The sequence below is a fragment of the Somniosus microcephalus genome, chromosome 13 (genome assembly GCF_052327205.1).
Source record: "Somniosus microcephalus isolate GS21.2 chromosome 13, FLI_Smic_1.0, whole genome shotgun sequence".
Taxonomy (NCBI): Eukaryota; Metazoa; Chordata; class Chondrichthyes; order Squaliformes; family Somniosidae; genus Somniosus; species Somniosus microcephalus.
The window spans coordinates 3,281,590-3,300,945 of NC_140999.1; the positions used below are offsets into that span (position 1 = coordinate 3,281,590).

Consider the following 19,356-nt stretch of genomic DNA (forward strand, 5'->3'; position numbering starts at 1 on the left):
AGCGCCGCGCTGTCGGAGGGGCAGTACTGAGGGAGCGCCGCACTGTCGGAGGGGCAGTACTGAGGGAGCGCCGCACTGTCGGAGGGGCAGTACTGAGGGAGCGCCGCATTGTCGGAGGGGCAGTACTGAGGGAGCGCCGCACTGTCGGAGGGGCAGTACTGAGGGAGCGCCGCATTGTCGGAGGGGCAGTACTGAGGGAGTGCCACACTGTCGGAGGGGCAGTACTGAGGGAGCGCCGCACTGTTGGAGGGGCAGTACTGAGGGAGCGCCGCACTGTCGGAGGGGCAGTACTGAGGGAGCGCCGCACTGTCGGAGGGGCAGTACTGAGGGAGCGCTGCACTGTCGGAGGGGCAGTACTGAGGGAGCGCTGCACTGTCGGAGGGGCAGTACTGAGGGAGCGCCGCACTGTCGGAGGGGCAGTACTGAGGGAGCGCTGCACTGTCTTTCAGATGAGGCGTTAAACCGAGGCCCCATCTGTTCTCTCAGGCAGACATTAATGGCAATTTTGGAAGAGGAGCAGAGAGTTCCCTGTTGTTCTTTAATTCATTCACGGGATGTGGGCATCGCTGACAAGGCCAGCATTTATTGCCCATCCCCAGTTGTCCTTGAGAAGGTGGCGGTGAGCCACCATCTTGAACTGCTGCAGTCCGTGTGGTGAAGATGCTCCCACAGTGCTGTTAGGGAGGGGGTTCCAGGATAGTGTCCCGGGCCAACATTCCTCCCGCACCCAAATCACCAGATCCAGTGTAACTGCTCACTCGCCTCAGTGCGGCTAGTGGGATCTTGCTGTGTTCAAATTGGCTTCTGTGTTTGCCAACATAACAACAGTGACCACACTTCAAGGATGGTCGGAGGATGTTACCAGGAGCTATATAAATGCAAGTTCGTTCTTCCTCCCGACAATAACAACAACAACCTGCATTTATATAGCACCTTTAACGTAGTAAAACATCCCAAGGTGCTTCACAGGAGCGATTATCAAACAGAATTTGACACCGAGCCACATAAGATATTAGGACAGGTGATCAAAGGGGTCGGTTTTAAGGAGCATCTTAAAGGAGGAGAGAGAGGCGGAGAGGTTTAGGGAGGGAATACCAGAGCTCGGGGCCCAGGCAGCTGAAGGCACGGCCGCCAATGGTGGAGCGATGCGCAAGAGGCCAGAATTGGAGAAACGCAGAGATCTGGGAGCGTTGCCGGACCGGGAGCCAGTGTAGGTCAGTGAGCACAGGGGGTGATGGGTGAACGGGACTTGGTGTGAGTTAGGACACGGGGCAGTGAGCACAGGGGGTGATGGGTGAACGGGACTGGGTGTGAGTTAGGACACGGGGCAGTGAGCACAGGGGGTGATGGGTGAACGGGACTGGGTGTGAGTTAGGACACGGGGCAGCGAGCACAGGGGGTGATGGGTGAACGGGACTGGGTATGAGTTAGGACACGGGGCAGCGAGCACAGGGGGTGATGGGTGAACGGGACTGGGTGCGAGTTAGGACACGGGGCAGCGAGCACAGGGGGTGATGGGTGAACGGGACTGGGTGTGAGTTAGGACACGGGGCAGTGAGCACAGGGGGTGATGGGTGAACGGGACTGGGTGTGAGTTAGGACACAGGGCAGTGAGCACAGGGGGTGATGGGTGAATGGGACTGGGTGTGAGTTAGGACACGGGGCAGTGAGCACAGGGGGTGATGGGTGAACGGGACTTGGTGTGAGTTAGGACACGGGGCAGTGAGCACAGGGGGTGATGGGTGAACGGGACTGGGTGTGAGTTAGGACACGGGGCAGTGAGCACAGGGGGTGATGGGTGAACGGGACTGGGTGTGAGTTAGGACACGGGGCAGTGAGCACAGGGGGCGATGGGTGAACGGGACTGGGTGTGAGTTAGGACACGGGGCAGTGAGCACAGGGGGTGATGGGTGAACGGGACTGGGTGTGAGTTAGGACACGGGGCAGTGAGCACAGGGGGTGATGGGTGAACGGGACTTGGTGCGAGTTAGGACACGGGGCAGTGAGCACAGGGGGTGATGGGTGAACGGGACTGGGTGTGAGTTAGGACACGGGGCAGTGAGCACAGGGGTGATGGGTGAACGGGACTGGGTGCGAGTTAGGACACGGGGCAGTGAGCACAGGGGGTGATGGGTGAACGGGACTGGGTGTGAGTTAGGACACGGGGCAGTGAGCACAGGGGGTGATGGGTGAACGGGACTTGGTGCGAGTTAGGACACGGGGCAGTGAGCACAGGGGGTGATGGGTGAACGGGACTGGGTGTGAGTTAGGACACGGGGCAGTGAGCACAGGGGGTGATGGGTGAACGGGACTTGGTGCGAGTTAGGACACGGGCAGCAGAGTTTTTGATGACGTCAAGTTTAGGGAAGATTGAAAAATGGGAAGATTTGAGGCCGGCCATGAGTGCGCTGGAATAGTCGAGCCTGGAGGTAACCAAGGCATGGGTGAGGGTTTCAGCAGCGGATGAGCTGAGGCAGGGGCGGAGATGGGCGATGTTACGGGGGTGGAAATGCATCTCCTCACTCCTCCTGAAGATGCTGATTCTCACTGGGTACAGTTCCACAGGTGGCGCTCCCCTCAGTCGCCTCACTCAAGTCTCACACACGAGTTCAGACAGTGAGTACAGCAGGCTATTTGACTGTATTGTGCATCACAGCCAAGCCCAATTCTGTCACTGGATAATTGATCAGGAGCAGGAACCCGGGCTTATTTCTCTTACCCACCCACCCGCCCGCCCCAACCTAATCCAGAGATACTGCAGACACCCAATACCACGATCAGCACAGACCTGGGATCCAAACTAAAGACACCCATGGCTGAATTCCCCGGGACGCCCCTCTCACTGCGCAGACTTACACTGGGACGGTTCCCTCCGGGTCCGATGGGATTCATCATCGTGTACATGTTTTCACTGGAGTTTGTGGAGTCTAACAAAACACAACAGAGGCCAAAGGTCAATGGGGAGGGGTCACGAGTGAGGTGGGTCACAGCATGTCAGAGTTTTATAGAATAATCCGCACAAACCTAAAGAACATTTATTGGAATTAAGTCTGTTCAAAATATGTGGCCGATCCGCACTTAATGGGACCAGGCCACAAGCTGGGTGGAGCAGCGAGTCCAGGCACTGGGTCCGAATGCAGCCAAGACCGATGGGTTAATAGCCAACCTCGTCTCTCAGGACCTTGTGTGAAATGAGTTTGAACAGTCTCAGTGCAGCTCTGCGTCAACCTGGGCACGTGTACAAAACTGATCCAAACTCCATAACAACCAGAACTCTCATCCAGAGCCACAGAATGAGAGAGAAAAATCACACAATGGGTGCAGTAGGGGGTGATGGGACAGTGTAGAGGGAGCTTTACTCTGTATCTAACCCGTGCTGTACCTGCCCTGGGAGTGTTTGATGGGGCAGTGTAGAGGGAGCTTTACTCTGTATCTAACCCCGTGCTGTACCTGCCCTGGGAGTGTTTGATGGGGACAGTGTAGAGGGAGCTTTACTCTGTATCTAACCCCGTGCTGTACCTGCCCTGGGAGTGTTTGATGGGGACAGTGTAGAGGGAGCTTTACTCTGTATCTAACCCCGTGCTGTACCTGCCCTGGGAGTGTTTGATGGGACAGTGTAGAGGGAGCTTTACTCTGTATCTAACCCGTGCTGTACCTGCCCTGGGAGTGTTTGATGGGACAGTGTAGAGGGAGCTTTACTCTGTATCTAACCCGTGCTGTACCTGCCCTGGGAGTGTTTGATGGGGACAGTGTAGAGGGAGCTTTACTCTGTATCTAACCCGTGCTGTACCTGCCCTGGGAGCGTTTGATGGGACAGTGTAGAGGGAGCTTTACTCTGTATCTAACCCGTGCTGTACCTGCCCTGGGAGTGTTTGATGGGGACAGTGTAGAGGGAGCTTTACTCTGTATCTACCCCGTGCTGTACCTGCCCTGGGAGTGTTTGATGGGACAGTGTAGAGAACATAAGAACATAAGAAATAGGAGCAGGAGTAGGCCATACAGCCCCTTGGGCCTGCTCCACCATTCAATAGGATCATGGCTGATCCGAACCTAGACTCACGTCCACTTCCCTGCCCGCTCCCCGTAACCCCTAATTCCCTTATCAGCTAGGAAACTGTCTATCTCCGTTTTAAATTTATTTAATGTCGCAGCTTCCACAGCTCTCTGAGGTAGCAAATTCCATAGATTTACTACCCTCTGAGTGAAGAAGTTTCTCCTCATCTCAGTTTTGAAAGGGCAGCCCCTTATTCTAAGATTATGCCCCCTAGTTCTAGTCTCAGCCATCAGTGGAAACATCCTCCCCGCATCCACCCAATCAAGCCCCCTCACAATCTTATATGTTTCGATAAGATCGCCTCTCATTCTTCTGAATTCCAATGAGTAGAGGCCCAACCTACTCAACCTTTCCTCATAAGTCAACCCCCTCATCTCCAGAATCAACCGAGTGAACCTTCTCTGAACTGCCTCGAGAGCAAGTATATCTTTTCTTAAATATGGAAACCAAAACTGTACGCAGTATTCCAGGTGTGGCCTCACCAGTACCCTGTATAACTGCAGCAAGACTTCCCTGCTTTTATACTCCATCCCCCTTGCAATAAAAGCCAAGATTCCATTGGCCTTCCTGATCACCTGCTGTACCTGCATACTAACCTTCTGTGTTTCATGCACCAGGACCCCCAGATCCCTTTGTACTGTAGCACTTTGCAGTGTCTCTCCATTTAGATAATAACTTGCTCTTTGATTTTTTCTGCCAAAGTACATAACCTCACATTTTCCAACATTATATTCCATCTGCCAAATTTCTGCCCACTCACTTAGCCTGTCTATGTCCTTTTGCAGGTTTTTTATGTCCTCCTCACTCACTGCTTTCCCTCCCATCTTTGTATCGTCGGCAAACTTGGATACGTTGCACTCGGTCCCTTCCTCCAAATCGTTAATATAGATTGTAATGAGTTGGGGTCCCAGCACTGATCCCTGCGGAACACCACTAGTCATTGATTGCCAACCCGAGAATGAACCATTTATCCCAACTCTCTGTTTTCTGCTAGATAGCCAATCTTCCACCCATGCCAGTATATTACCCCAATCCCGTGATTTTTTATCTTGTGCAGTAATCTTTTGTGTGGCACCTTGTCAGGGAGCTTTACTCTGTATCTAACCCGTGCTGTACCTGCCCTGGGAGTGTTTGATGGGACAGTGTAGAGGGAGCTTTACTCTGTATCTAACCCATGCTGTACCTGCCCTGGGAGTGTTTGATGGGACAGTGTAGAGGGAGCTTTACTCTGTAAGTGTGATTTTAATTCGAAGAATTAACCTTAAATGAAAAGTATCAAAATGAAGAATATTTTGACTATTCACCACCCCTGTGGCCCGTTCCCCCACTAGTTATGACTCTGATGTATTCTCCCCGCCCCTGTCATTCCCAAAGTAATAACTCTGGTACTGCTACAATGGGTGGGAAGAGCCACCTTACCTCCTGGGCTGGGAATGATCGGCGTTCCCGGGGGAGCGCTGCCTGGGGGACCCTGAGAGAGAAGAAATAAAATCAGCTGTTAGAGTAGAGATTGTTACAGACAAGAAATTAACCACAAACTCAAAATGGAGCTTCCCATTGGTGAGAGGGAGGCCAATCAGACAGGGGGAGGGGAACAAGGGGGAGAGGAGCATGTTGGGGAGGGGGAGGGGCAATAGATTAGCTGGGCAGGGGGTGGTAGGGGGGTAGGCAGGATAGGGGGAGCAGGGGAGGGGCCAGGCGTTCCCCCATCGGTGCAGGGGGGGTAACCAGAATGGAGAGCGGGAAGGTTGAGCAGGGGAGTAGTCTCGCCCGTCGGTGCAGCGAAGGGGGGAGCAGGATTCGGGGAGGGGGGAAGCAGGATTCGGGGAGGGGGGAGCAGGATTCGGGGAGGGGGGGAGCAGGATTCGGGGAGGGGGGAGAATGCGGGGGGAGGGGAGGAGGGGGATGTGGGGGGAGGGGAGGAAGGGGATGCGGGGGGGAGGGAAGGAAGAGGATGCGGGGGGAGGAGGGGGATGGGGAGGGGCGGAGGAGGATGCGGGGGGGAGGAGGGGGATGCGGGGGGAGGAGGGGGATGCGGGGGAGGGGAGGAGGGGGATGCGGGGAGGAGGGGGGTGGAGGAGGGGAATGCGGGGGGAGGGGAGGAGTGGGTGCGGGGGGGGGGGAGGAAGCCGAATACAGGGCGGGGGGCTTGCCCCCGGTGTGGGAGAATGCGCGGGTGCTGTACGATACGCTGAGGTCAGGTGGATAAACTCACCACGTAGCTGCCCGGTGACGATGAAGAATACGGTATCTGGGACAGAAAGAGAGACAATCCATTAACGCTCGCCTCTGTTAATCGAGCGCACAGGTGTAGGGACACTAGAATAGCCATTGTGTGTGAGTTGTCAGACTCATCTCGGAATCAGAAGGTTGTAGGTTCGAGCCCCACTCCAGAGACTTGAGCAAAAATCCAGGCTGACCCTCCCAGTGCAGTACTGAGGGAGCTCTGCACTGTCGGAGGGGCAGTACTGAGGGAGCGCCGCACTGTCGGAGGGGCAGTACTGAGGGAGCACCGCACTGTCGGAGGGGCAGTACTGAGGGAGCTCTGCACTGTCGGAGGGGCAGTACTGAGGGAGCGCCGCACTGTCGGAGGGGCAGTACTGAGGGAGCACCGCACTGTCGGAGGGGCAGTACTGAGGGAGCGCGGCATTGTCGGAGGGGCAGTACTGAGGGAGCGCTGCACTGTCGGAGGGACAGTACTGAGGGAGCGCTGCACAGTTGGAGGGGCAGTACTGAGGGAGCGCCGCACTGTCAGAGGGGCAGTACTGAGGGAGCGCGGCACTGTCGGAGGTGCCGTCTTTCGGATGAGATGTTAAACCAAGGCCCCGTCTGCTCTCTCAGGTGGACGTAAAAGATCCCACGGCCACTATTTCGAAGAAGAGCAGGGGAGTTCTCCCCGGTGTCCTGGGGCCAATATTTATCCCTCAATCAACATAACAAAAACAGATGATCTGGTCATTATCACATTGCTGTTTGTGGGAACTTGCTGTGTGCAAATTGGCTGCCGCGTTTCCCACAATACAACAGTGACTCCACTTCAAAAAGTACTTCATTGGCTGTAAAGCACTTTGGGACGTCCGGTGATTGTGAAAGGCGCTACAGAAATGCAAGTCTTTCTTTCTCTTTCTTTTAGCTAGCTTTGCTTAATACAAAATATAATCCACATATTAAAGCTCATTCTGCAATGCTTGTGACAGTACCAGGTGGGGCCTGGAGTACAGGAGACATAAACTCATTAACCATCCATGAGAAGGGGTGAGAAATATAGTCGGATGGTTAGACTGCAGGGACTAGCCCGGTGTGAATCGGGGTTGTGTTATGGATGTACTGGGAAGAGATCAGACTGTTAACACCTGAACCAGTCGCTGCGGTGAATGAAGGGTTAATCTCAACCGGAGGCCGCTCCTCTGCTCGATCCGCTCAGACTCTCTCCGATCGCTGGTTACTCACCGAGTTAGCGTTCGGTGGGTTTGGCCACGGTCTCCCTCCGCCTGGACCCCTGCAACAGAATCACAACCCTGGGTTACAGACATCACACGGGGGTCCCCTCGACCCAGTAAACCCCTCACCATCAGCCTCTCCCTCTCTCGATCACAACCTCTTCACTCTGGTCCGACTATGACCATTGCCCCTCCGATCTCCCTCTCCTTCATTCCTGCTGAGCACCAAACACCTGATTCCTACACCTGCCCGGCCAACAACTAAAACAGGTGATCTGCTCATTATTACACTGCTGTTTGTGGGATCTTGCTGTGCGCAAATTGGCTGCTGCGTTTCCTACATTACAACAGTGACTACACTTCAAAAAGTACTTCATTGGCTGTGAAGCACTTTGGGATGTCCTGAGGTTGTGAAAGGCGCTATAGAAATACAAGTCTGTCTTTCCTTTGAGCCCCATTTTTCACACGAGAACCACTGAGGTTTGCAGCTCAGTAGGAGGCCCTTCGGCCCATCGTGTTTCTGCCGGCTCTTTGCAATCCAAAACAAAACTAAAACTAGATTGTTCTCTAGATTGGGATTGCTCTCCTCAGAGCAGAGAAGGTTAAGGGGAGATTTGATAGAAGTGTTCAAGATCATGAAGGGTTTTGATAGAGTAAATAAGGAGAAACTGTTTCCAGTGGCGGGAGGGTCGGTAACCAGAGGACACAGAGTGAAGATAATCGGCAAAAGAACCAGAGGGGAGATGAGGAGAATGTTTTTACGCAGTGAGTTGTTGTGATCTGGAATGCGCTGCCTGAAAGGGCGGTGGAGGCAGATTCAATAGTAACTTTCAAAAGGGAATTGGAGAAATACTGGAAGGGGAAACATTAGCAGGACTTTGGGAAAAGAGCCGGGGGAGTCGGATTAATTGGAGAGCTCTTTCAAAGAGCCGGCACAAGCACGATGGGCCGAATGGCCTCGTTTTGTGCTGTGCGATTCCATGATAATCCCAACGCTCCACTCTCCCCTGTATCCTTGAAAGATCTCTCAGCAGGTTCCACTAATAATTTAAGAGGCTCAATCTCCACCAGCTGGGACCATGTGACGACGCAACCCATCGACACTCATCAACAGTCACAATCCTATTGGAAATCTTACAGATTCATTCCCGGCATCCCAGGACCGCTTAAAGAGTTCGGTGGGGGCCGCATCACTCCTCCGAAACTCTGGAAGAGAAAGGGAAAAACAGACAGGAGTCAGACAGCAACAGGGAGAAAACCTGGGAATATCCAGAACCGGACAGGGGATCAGTGAACTTCACTCAGCACAGGCCGGGGATGGAGCCAGGGCCTTTCCTGCTTTGTGTGGGGCTCAGTCCCAGCACAGGGATGTGCATTTATCACTGAGCCATAGGGTAACTGTAAAATACGACATATTGAAGAATGGTCCCCGGGTAGTGACTTGAACTCACTGCGAGGTAGATTGCTGATTTGAACCTGGTAATTCCAGCCATGGGTAGTTCTTGACTTCAGACCTGCAGTTGGGAGAGTTCACCCTGAGCTGGAGCACTGAGAAAACGGAAATCACCGTCACCGGGAGCCTTTCTCACACCCATGCTGTCGGCCGGACTGGGCACGGGGCTCCCAAACTGGCTGTTGCCCCCATCCTCTCCGTAAAGGGGGTCATGAGGAGGCAACAGGACACTCGCAACAGAAAGGGGGCGTGCCGTATGTTCGGAAACCTGGGGCAGGGTTAGAGTTGGGGAGGGAGAGAGGTCCCGTCACATCTAGGGCTGAGGAGCAGGGTAGACAGCTAACGAGGAGGCGCAATCAAGATCTCGGAGGGTAGAACGGCGGACACATCTCGAAGGGCCGATGGAAACGCTACGTGTGGGGTGTGATCGGGACAGATACCTGCGGCCCCATGCTCACTAGTCCACGAGGAGCTGCCATTCTCTGTATCGGACCTGCCATACTCGGATGCCCTGAAACAAACACAAAGGCAAACCATCGTCAGAAATACTGACACACTCCCGGGGACCCCCTGTAAATACTGACACTCCCGGGGACCCCCTGTAAATACTGACACACTCCCGGGGACCCCCTGTAAATACTGACACACTCCCGGGGACGGCCTGTAAATACTGACACTCCCGGGGACCCCCTGTAAATACTGACACACTCCCGGGGACCCCCTGTAAATACTGACACACTCCCGGGGACCCCCTGTAAATACTGACACACTCCCGGGGACCCCCTGTGAATACTGACACACTCCCGGGGACTGCCTGTAAATACTGACACTCCCGGGGACCCCCTGTAAATACTGACACACTCCCGGGGATCCCCTGTAAATACTGACACACTCCCGGGGACCCCCTGTAAATACTGACACACTCCTGGGAACCCCCTGTAACTACTGACACACTCCCAGAGACCCCCTGTAAATACTAACACACTCCCGGGGAACCCTGTAAATACTAACACACTCCCGGGGACCCCCTGTAAATACTGACACACTCCTGGGGACCCCCTGTAAATACTGACACACTCCCAGAGACCCCCTGTAAATACTAACACACTCCCGGGGACCCCCTGTAAATACTGACACACTCCGGGGACCCCCTGTAAATACTGACACACTCCTGGAGAGCCCCTGTAAATACTGACACACTCCCGGGAACCCCCTGTAAATACTGACACACTCCCAGAGACCCCCTGTAAATACTGACACACTCCCGGGGACTGCCTGTAAATACTGACACACTCCCAGGGACCCCTGTCAATACTGACACACTCCCAGAGACCCCCTGTAAATACTGACACACTCCCGGGACCCCCTGTAAATACTGACACACTCCCGGGGACCCCCTGTAAATACTGACACACTCCCGGGGAACCCTGTAAATACTAACACACTCCCGGGGACCCCCTGTAAATACTGACACACTCCCAGGGACCCCCTGTAAATACTGACACACTCCCGGGGACCCCCTGTAAATACTGACACACTCCCGGGGACCCCCTGTAAATACTGACACACTCCCGGGGACCCCCTGTAAATACTGACACACTCCCGGGGAACCCTGTAAATACTGACACACTCCCAGGGACCCCCTGTAAATACTGACACACTCCCGGGGACCCCTTGTCAATACTGACACACTCCCGGAGACTCCCAGTAAATACTAACACACTCCCGGGGACCCCCTGTAAATACAGACATACTCCGGGGGACCCCCTGTAAATACTGACACACTCCCGGGGACCCCCTGTAAATACTGACACACTCCCGGGAACCCCCTGTAAATACTGACACACTCCCAGGGACCCCCTGTAAATACTGACACACTCCCGGGGACTGCCTGTAAATACTGACACACTCCCGGGGAACCCCTGTAAATACTGACACACTCCCGGGGACCCCCTGTAAATACTGACACACTCCCAGGGACACCCCTAAAATACTGACACACTCCCGGGGACCCCCTGTAAATACTGACACACTCCCAGAGACCCCCTGTAAATACTGATACACTCCTGGGGACCCCCTGTAAATACTGACACACTCCCGGGGACCCCCTGTAAATACTGATACACTCCTGGGGACCCCCTGTAAATACTGACACACTCCCGGGGACCCCCTGTAAATACTGACACACTCCCGGGGTTCCCCTGTAAATACTGACACACTCCTGGGGACCCCCTGTAAATACTGACACACTCCCGGGGACCCCCTGTAAATACTGACACACTCCCGGGGACCCCCTGTAAATACTGACACACTCCCGGGGACCCCCTGTAAATACTGACACACTCCCAGAGACCCCCTGTAAATACTGATACACTCCTGGGGACCCCCTGTAAATACTGACACACTCCCGGGGACCCCCTGTAAATACTAACACACTCCTGGGGACCCCCTGTAAATACTGACACACTCCCGGGGACCCCCTGTAAATACTGACACACTCCCAGCGAGCCCCTGTAAATACTGACACACTCCCGGGGACCCCCTGTAAATACTGACACACTCCCAGAGACCCCTGTAAATACTGACACACTCCCGGGGACCCCCTGTAAATACTGACACACTCCCAGCGAGCCCCTGTAAATACTGACACACTCCCGGGGACCCCCTGTAAATACTGACACACTCCCGGGGACCCCCTGTAAATACTGACACACTCCCAGAGACCCCTGTAAATACTGACACACTCCCGGGGACCCCCTGTAAATACGGACACACTCCCGGAGACTCCCTGTAAATACTGACACACTCCCGGAGACCCCCTATAAATACTGACACGCTCCCGGAGACTCCCTGTAAATACAGACACATTCCCGGGGACCCCATGTAAATACCGACACACTCCCGGGGACCCCCTGTAAATACAAACACACTCCCGGAGTCGCCTGTAAATACTGACACATTCCCGGGGACTCCCTGTAAATACTGACACACTCCCGGGGAGCCCCTGTAAATACTGGCACACTCTGGGGACCCCCTGTAAATACTGACACACTCCCGGAGACCCCTGTAAATACGGACACACTCCCGGGGACCCCCTGTAACTACTGACACACTCCCGGGGACCCCCTGTAAATACTGACACACTCCCGGTGACTCCCTGTAAATACTGACACACTCCCAGGGACTCCCTGTAAATACTGACACACTCCCGGAGACTCCCTGTAAATACTGACACACTCCCGGAGACTCCCTGTAAATACTGACACACTCCCGGAGACTCCCTGTAAATACTGACACACTCCCGGGAATCCCCTCTAAATACTGACACACTCCCGGAGACTCCCTGTAAATACTGACACACTCCCGGAGACTCCCTGTAAATACTGACACACTCCTGGGAATCCCCTCTAAATACAGACACACTCCCGGGGACCCCCTGTAAATATACCGACACACTCCCGGAGACCCCTGTAAATATAGACACACTCCCGGGGACCCCCTGTAACTACTGACACACTCCTGGGGACCCCCTGTAAATACTGACACACTCCCGGGGACCCCCTGTAAATACTGACACACTCCTGGGAACCCCCTGTAACTACTGACACACTCCCAGAGACCCCCTGTAAATACTAACACACTCCCGGGGAACCCTGTAAATACTAACACACTCCCGGGGACCCCCTGTAAATACTGACACACTCCTGGGGACCCCCTGTAAATACTGACACACTCCCAGAGACCCCCTGTAAATACTGACACACTCCCGGGGAACCCTGTAAATACTAACACACTCCCGGGGACCCCCTGTAAATACTGACACACTCCCGGGGACCCCCTGTAAATACAGACACACTCCTGGAGAGCCCCTGTAAATACTGACACACTCCCGGGAACCCCCTGTAAATACTGACACACTCCCAGAGACCCCCTGTAAATACTGACACACTCCCGGGGACTGCCTGTAAATACTGACACACTCCCGGGGACCCCTGTCAATACTGACACACTCCCAGAGACCCCCTGTAAATACTGACACACTCCCGGGACCCCCTGTAAATACTGACACACTCCCGGGGACCCCCTGTAAATACTGACACACTCCCGGGGTACCCTGTAAATACTAACACACTCCCGGGGACCCCCTGTAAATACTGACACACTCCCAGGGACCCCCTGTAAATACTGACACACTCCCGGGGACCCCCTGTAAATACTGACACACTCCCGGGGACCCCCTGTAAATACTGACACACTCCCGGGGACCCCCTGTAAATACTGACACACTCCCGGGGACCCCCTGTAAATACTGACACACTCCCAGGGACCCCCTGTAAATACTGACACACTCCCGGGGACCCCTTGTCAATACTGACACACTCCCGGGGAACCCCAGTAAATACTAACACACTCCCGGGGACCCCCTGTAAATACAGACATACTCCGGGGGACCCCCTGTAAATACTGACACACTCCCGGGAACCCCCTGTAAATACTGACACACTCCCAGGGACCCCCTGTAAATACTGACACACTCCCGGGGACTGCCTGTAAATACTGACACACTCCCGGGGAACCCCTGTAAATACTGACACACTCCCGGGGACCCCCTGTAAATACCGACACACTCCCAGGGACACCCCTGTAAATACTGACACACTCCCGGGGACCCCCTGTAAATACTGACACACTCCCAGAGACCCCCTGTAAATACTGATACACTCCTGGGGACCCCCTGTAAATACTGACACACTCCCGGGGACCCCCTGTAAATACTGATACACTCCCGGGGACCCCCTGTAAATACTGACACACTCCCGGGGACCCCCTGTAAATACTGACACACTCCCGGGGTCCCCCTGTAAATACTGACACACTCCTGGGGACCCCCTGTAAATACTAACACACTCCCGGGGACCCCCTGTAAATACTGACACACTCCCGGGGACCCCCTGTAAATACTGACACACTCCCAGCGAGCCCCTGTAAATACTGACACACTCCCAGAGACCCCTGTAAATACTGACACACTCCCGGGGACCCCCTGTAAATACTGACACACTCCCAGCGAGCCCCTGTAAATACTGACACACTCCCGGGGACCCCCTGTAAATACTGACACACTCCCGGGGACCCCCTGTAAATACTGACACACTCCCAGAGACCCCTGTAAATACTGACACACTCCCGGGGACCCCCTGTAAATACGGACACACTCCCGGAGACTCCCTGTAAATACTGACACACTCCCGGAGACCCCCTATAAATACTGACACGCTCCCGGAGACTCCCTGTAAATACAGACACATTCCCGGGGACCCCATGTAAATACCGACACACTCCCGGGGACCCCCTGTAAATACAAACACACTCCCGGAGTCGCCTGTAAATACTGACACATTCCCGGGGACTCCCTGTAAATACTGACACACTCCCGGGGAGCCCCTGTAAATACTGGCACACTCTGGGGACCCCCTGTAAATACTGACACACTCCCGGAGACCCCTGTAAATACGGACACACTCCCGGGGACCCCCTGTAAATACTGACACACTCCCGGGGACCCCCTGTAAATACTGACACACTCCCGGTGACTCCCTGTAAATACTGACACACTCCCAGGGACTCCCTGTAAATACTGACACACTCCCGGAGACTCCCTGTAAATACTGACACACTCCCGGAGACTCCCTGTAAATACTGACACACTCCCGGAGACTCCCTGTAAATACTGACACACTCCCGGGAATCCCCTCTAAATACTGACACACTCCCGGAGACTCCCTGTAAATACTGACACACTCCCGGAGACTCCCTGTAAATACTGACACACTCCTGGGAATCCCCTCTAAATACAGACACACTCCCGGGGACCCCCTGTAAATATACCGACACACTCCCGGAGACCCCTGTAAATATAGACACACTCCCGGGGACCCCCTGTAACTACTGACACACTCCTGGGGACCCCCTGTAAATACTGACACACTCCCGGGGACCCCCTGTAAATACTGACACACTCCCGGGGACCCCCTGTAAATACTGACACACTCCTGGAGACCCCCTGTAACTACAGACACACTCCCGGGGACCCCCTGTAAATACTGACACAGTATCACAGAAATTTCGAGTCCGTGAACAGAATTCTGATGTAGCGGACTCCCTGTGTACCCCTAGCGTCCAGGGATCCTGGTGTGAAATCCTATGGGTTCAGTTCAGGTTTTGCAATCGAAGCCCAGATTGCTGTCTAGACTTTGACCTCCACTTTCTTTCCCTCATGTCTGGCACTTGAGCCCTGTAGGAACATGGGTACTGCGAGACTACAAATGACCAGGGACCATTTAATTCACCTTCTACCATCCTGGGAGTCACACGATGAAACGATAATGGAGCTGTTGACCAATCACAGCGATCAATCTCTATCAATGAGTCTACAACAGACCCAGACATGAGGCGAGGAAATCCCCCAGTGGTGGAGAGCTTTGGGAACCAGAGGCCCAAAGTCCCCTGTTCCTCCCGAGCTCGCTGCACTCACCACACGTCACCTCTCAAATTACTCACATACTGTGTCCCAAAATAGTACTTTCTGAAATAAATCACTCTAATTTGCATATGAATCAATCAACACTAACTGCACCCACCGTCTCCCCAGGGAGCCTGTTCCGTTGATTGACCACTCGCTCACTGAAATATTGTTGCTGCAAGATTAGTTTTGAGTTTACCCCCTTTAAGCGCAGGCCGTGTCCTCTGGGTCGACTGTTCTGGACAGGGTGAAACAGCTGGTCATAGTCTACATTATCCAGATGTTGGGCTGCTAATTCCGCAGCGCTCAATCCCGCTCCCTGAGGCAATGTCACTGGCTACTGGGCCCTAGGCCGAACACCCTCGACACAGCCAGCTCTGCTCCTTCCACCCCGGGGGCAACGGTCTGGGGGGGGGGGGCGGGGAAATGGACCCGGGGGGGCCGGCTCGGGGGAACAGCTGGGGTTGGGGGAATGGTCCGGGGGAGTGGGAATGTCCCAGGTTACGATCGGCCGCTGTCAGACTGGCTGCAGGCGGGCGTCTAGCAGACCCCGGGTGCGTTTTACAGCCTCCTGAATTCCGGTACCTACCTTGCTGCCTTGTGGGGTCCATGGCGTTCGGTAACAGGGGCTGAGACCCTGGGACTCCGACAGGGGGCTGCGGGAATAAAGCAAACACAGGAAGCGTTAACACGGAGCAGGATCCCTGCATCACCGCCCCCCCCCACCCCGTCCCGCCTCTAGTCTCACTCTGGGGGTGATCTTGACTCAGTGCAATAGAGTAAAGCGGGCGATAGTGAATCGGCAGCCTGTTTTACATCTTAGAATCATAGAAATTTACGGCACAGGTGGGGGCCATTCGGCCCATCGTGTCTGTGCTGGCCCAATGAGCTCTCCAGCCTAATCCCACTTTCCAACTCTTGGCCCGTAGCCCTGTAGGTTCCGGCACTTCAAGTGCATATCCAAGTACTTTTTAAATGTGATGAGGGTTTCTGCCTCTAACCACCCTTTCAGGCAGTGAGTTCCAGACCCCCACCACCCTCTGGGCGAAGAAAGTTCTGCTCAACTCCCCTCTAAACCTCCGACCGATTACTTTAAATCTACACCCCCTGGTTATTGACCTCTCTGCTAGGGGAAATAGGTCCTTCCTATCCACTCTATCCAGGCCCCTCATAATTTTATACACCTCAATCAAGTCTCCCCTCAGCCTCCTCTGTTCCAAAGAAAACAACCCCAGCCGATCCAATCTTTCCTCATCGCAGGATCTGCCCTGTCTCTCGGACTAGGTGCGATCGTCTAGAGGGAGGCTAGCTGGACCATTGCGTCTGTTCCTGCCTGACATTTCTGTTTGTTTGTAAATGCCTTTGTCCCCGGGGTCGCCGTCTCTCTAGCCCGACCTCCTGTACAAGATGCTCAGGGTCTGTTTCTCAACTGAAACATTTGCGAGGCAATGGGGAACGAGTGGGGGAGTGGGACTAAAACGCTTTCCAAGAGGCGGCACAGGCTCAGCAGTGCTGTGTGATTCGATGATTCTAATGACATCTCCCCACCCTGACGGCTCAGCAAGTAATCGTACTGCCTGGTGCAGGACCGGATCACACAGAGCAGGAAGATCCCAGAGTCTGTGCCTCGCCCGATTTCGGGTCGGACATTTTTCAACCCTGATTCTACGGTCCAACGAAGTCTAATTTCTACCCCGCTCTCTTATTGGGAGTCCCATCACTCACCACCCCTCCACCCCCCTGCCCCCACACCGCCCCGGGCCAATCCGACATCTTCATTTAAATAAACAAACATCCCCAAGTCTCAGGAGCCCTGCGCCCCCCGCCCCCACACTGACCCTGCTCCTTCCTCAGCAGTGTGGGGGGGGCGGGGGCGCTTCCACTCGCTGGGGGGGAAACACCCCCCACATAATTATTCCGTGTCGACCCGGGTCAATAGGTTGGGTCATGGTGGGGTTGGGGTGGAGGGGGGGTGGAGGGGAGATGGGGGGGCGGAAAGCTGGCCCTTTGTTATTTGACAATTGGGGGGGGGGGCAACAGCGACCGTCTGGGGAACTGAACCCCCGCCCCCCTGAATAGGGGGGAGCAAATTCCAAAAGAAACCAGTTACTAAGACGGTAATAGGCCGCAGGCTTCAACCTGACAGCGACTCAAACTTGATTTTTGGGTGTCGGGATGGGACACGGGTGGGGGAAATAATACAGGCCGGGGAACAGAACATGCAATGAGCCTCCCACTGACAGGCACCTGACGGGTGTTGGGGGTCCTAGTCTCCAGTCTGGGGTAAGTTAGTCCAGATTCGAAGGGCAGGGGCAGTTTGATTCCATCCCGCCAACACTCACCTGCACCGACATTCGGAGCGACGACCGGGGACCGCCTGGGTAACGAGGAGACATGAAGGGCTGTTGGAGCAAACAAAAACCCGTCACACTGAATAGCTCAGAAAACCGACCATAGAACGAGTATAGCTCCCTCTACACTGCCCCATCAAACACTGCCAGGGCAGGTACAGCACGGGTTAGATACAGAGTAAAGCTCCCTCTACACTGCCCCATCAAACACTCCCAGGGCAGGTACAGCACGGGTTAGATACAGAGTAAAGCTCCCTCTACACTGTCCCATCAAACACTCCCAGGGCAAGTACAGCACGGGTTAGATACAGAGCAAAGCTCCCTCTACACTGTCCCAGCAAACACTCCCAGGGCAGGTACAGCACGGGTTAGATACAGAGTAAAGCTCCCTCTACACTGTCCCATCAAACACTCCCAGGGCAGGTACAGCACTGGTTAGATACAGAGCAAAGCTCCCTCTACACTGTCCCATCAAACACTCCCAGGGCAGGTACAGCACGGGTTAGATACAGAGTAAAGCTCCCTCGACACTGTCCCATCAAACACTCCCAGGACAGGTACAGCACGGGTTAGATACAGAGTAAAGCTCCCTCTACACTGTCCCATCAAACACTCCAAGGGCAGGCAAAGCACGGGTTAGATACAGAGTAAAGCTCCCTCTACACTGTCCCATCAAACACTCCCAGGGCAGGTACAGCACGGGTTAGATACAGAGTAAAGCTCCCTCTACACTGTCCCATCAAACACTCCCAGGGCAGGTACAGCACGGGTTAGATACAGAGTAAAGCTCCCTCTACACTGTCCCATCAAACACTCCCAGGGCAGGTACAGCACGGGTTAGATACAGAGTAAAGCTCCCTCTACACTGTCCCATCAAACACTCCCAGGGCAGGTACAGCACGGGTTAGATACAGAGTAAAGCTCCCTCTACACTGTCCCATTAAACACTCCCAGGGCAGGTACAGCACGGGTTAGATACAGAGTAAAGCTCCCTCTACACTGTCCCATCAAACACTCCCAGGGCAGGTACAGCACGGGTTAGATACAGAGTAAAGTTCCCTCGACACTGTCCCATCAAACACTCCCAGGACACATACAGCACGGGTTAGATACAGAGTAAAGCTCCCTCTACACTGTCCCATCAAACACTCCCAGGGCAGGCACAGCACGGGTTAGATACAGAGTAAAGCTCCCTCTACGCTGTCCCATCAAACACTCCCAGGGCAGGTACAGCACAGGTTAGATACAGAGTAAAGCTCCCTCTACACTGTCCTATCACACACTCCCAGGGCAGGTACAGCACAGGTTAGATACAGAGTAAAGCTCCCTCTACACTGTCCCATCAAACACTCCCAGGGCAGGTACAGCACGGGTTAGATACAGAGTAAAGCTCCCTCTACACTGTTCTATCAAACACTCCCAGGGCAGGTACAGCACGGGTTAGATACAGAGTAAAGCTCCCTCTACACTGTCCCATCAAACACTCCCAGGGCAGGTACAGCACGGGTTAGATACAGAGTAAAGCTCCCTCAACA

The 19,356-nt window shown here is 54.4% G+C and overlaps 1 protein-coding gene across 1 annotated transcript in view; it reads right to left on the bottom strand.

Annotated features, from left to right (window-relative positions):
- ssbp4 (single stranded DNA binding protein 4) overlaps positions 1-19,356 on the bottom strand; it is a 206,874-nt gene that overhangs the window by 35,064 nt on the left and 152,454 nt on the right. The window contains exons 7-14 of the mRNA XM_086004348.1: positions 17,813-17,872; positions 16,060-16,126; positions 9,388-9,458; positions 8,633-8,700; positions 7,505-7,553; positions 6,270-6,305; positions 5,474-5,525; positions 2,857-2,927 (exon numbers count right to left, since the gene is read on the bottom strand). Of these exons, the coding sequence (XP_085860474.1) occupies positions 2,857-2,927; positions 5,474-5,525; positions 6,270-6,305; positions 7,505-7,553; positions 8,633-8,700; positions 9,388-9,458; positions 16,060-16,126; positions 17,813-17,872 (474 nt within the window). The remainder of the gene's footprint in view (positions 1-2,856; positions 2,928-5,473; positions 5,526-6,269; positions 6,306-7,504; positions 7,554-8,632; positions 8,701-9,387; positions 9,459-16,059; positions 16,127-17,812; positions 17,873-19,356) is intronic.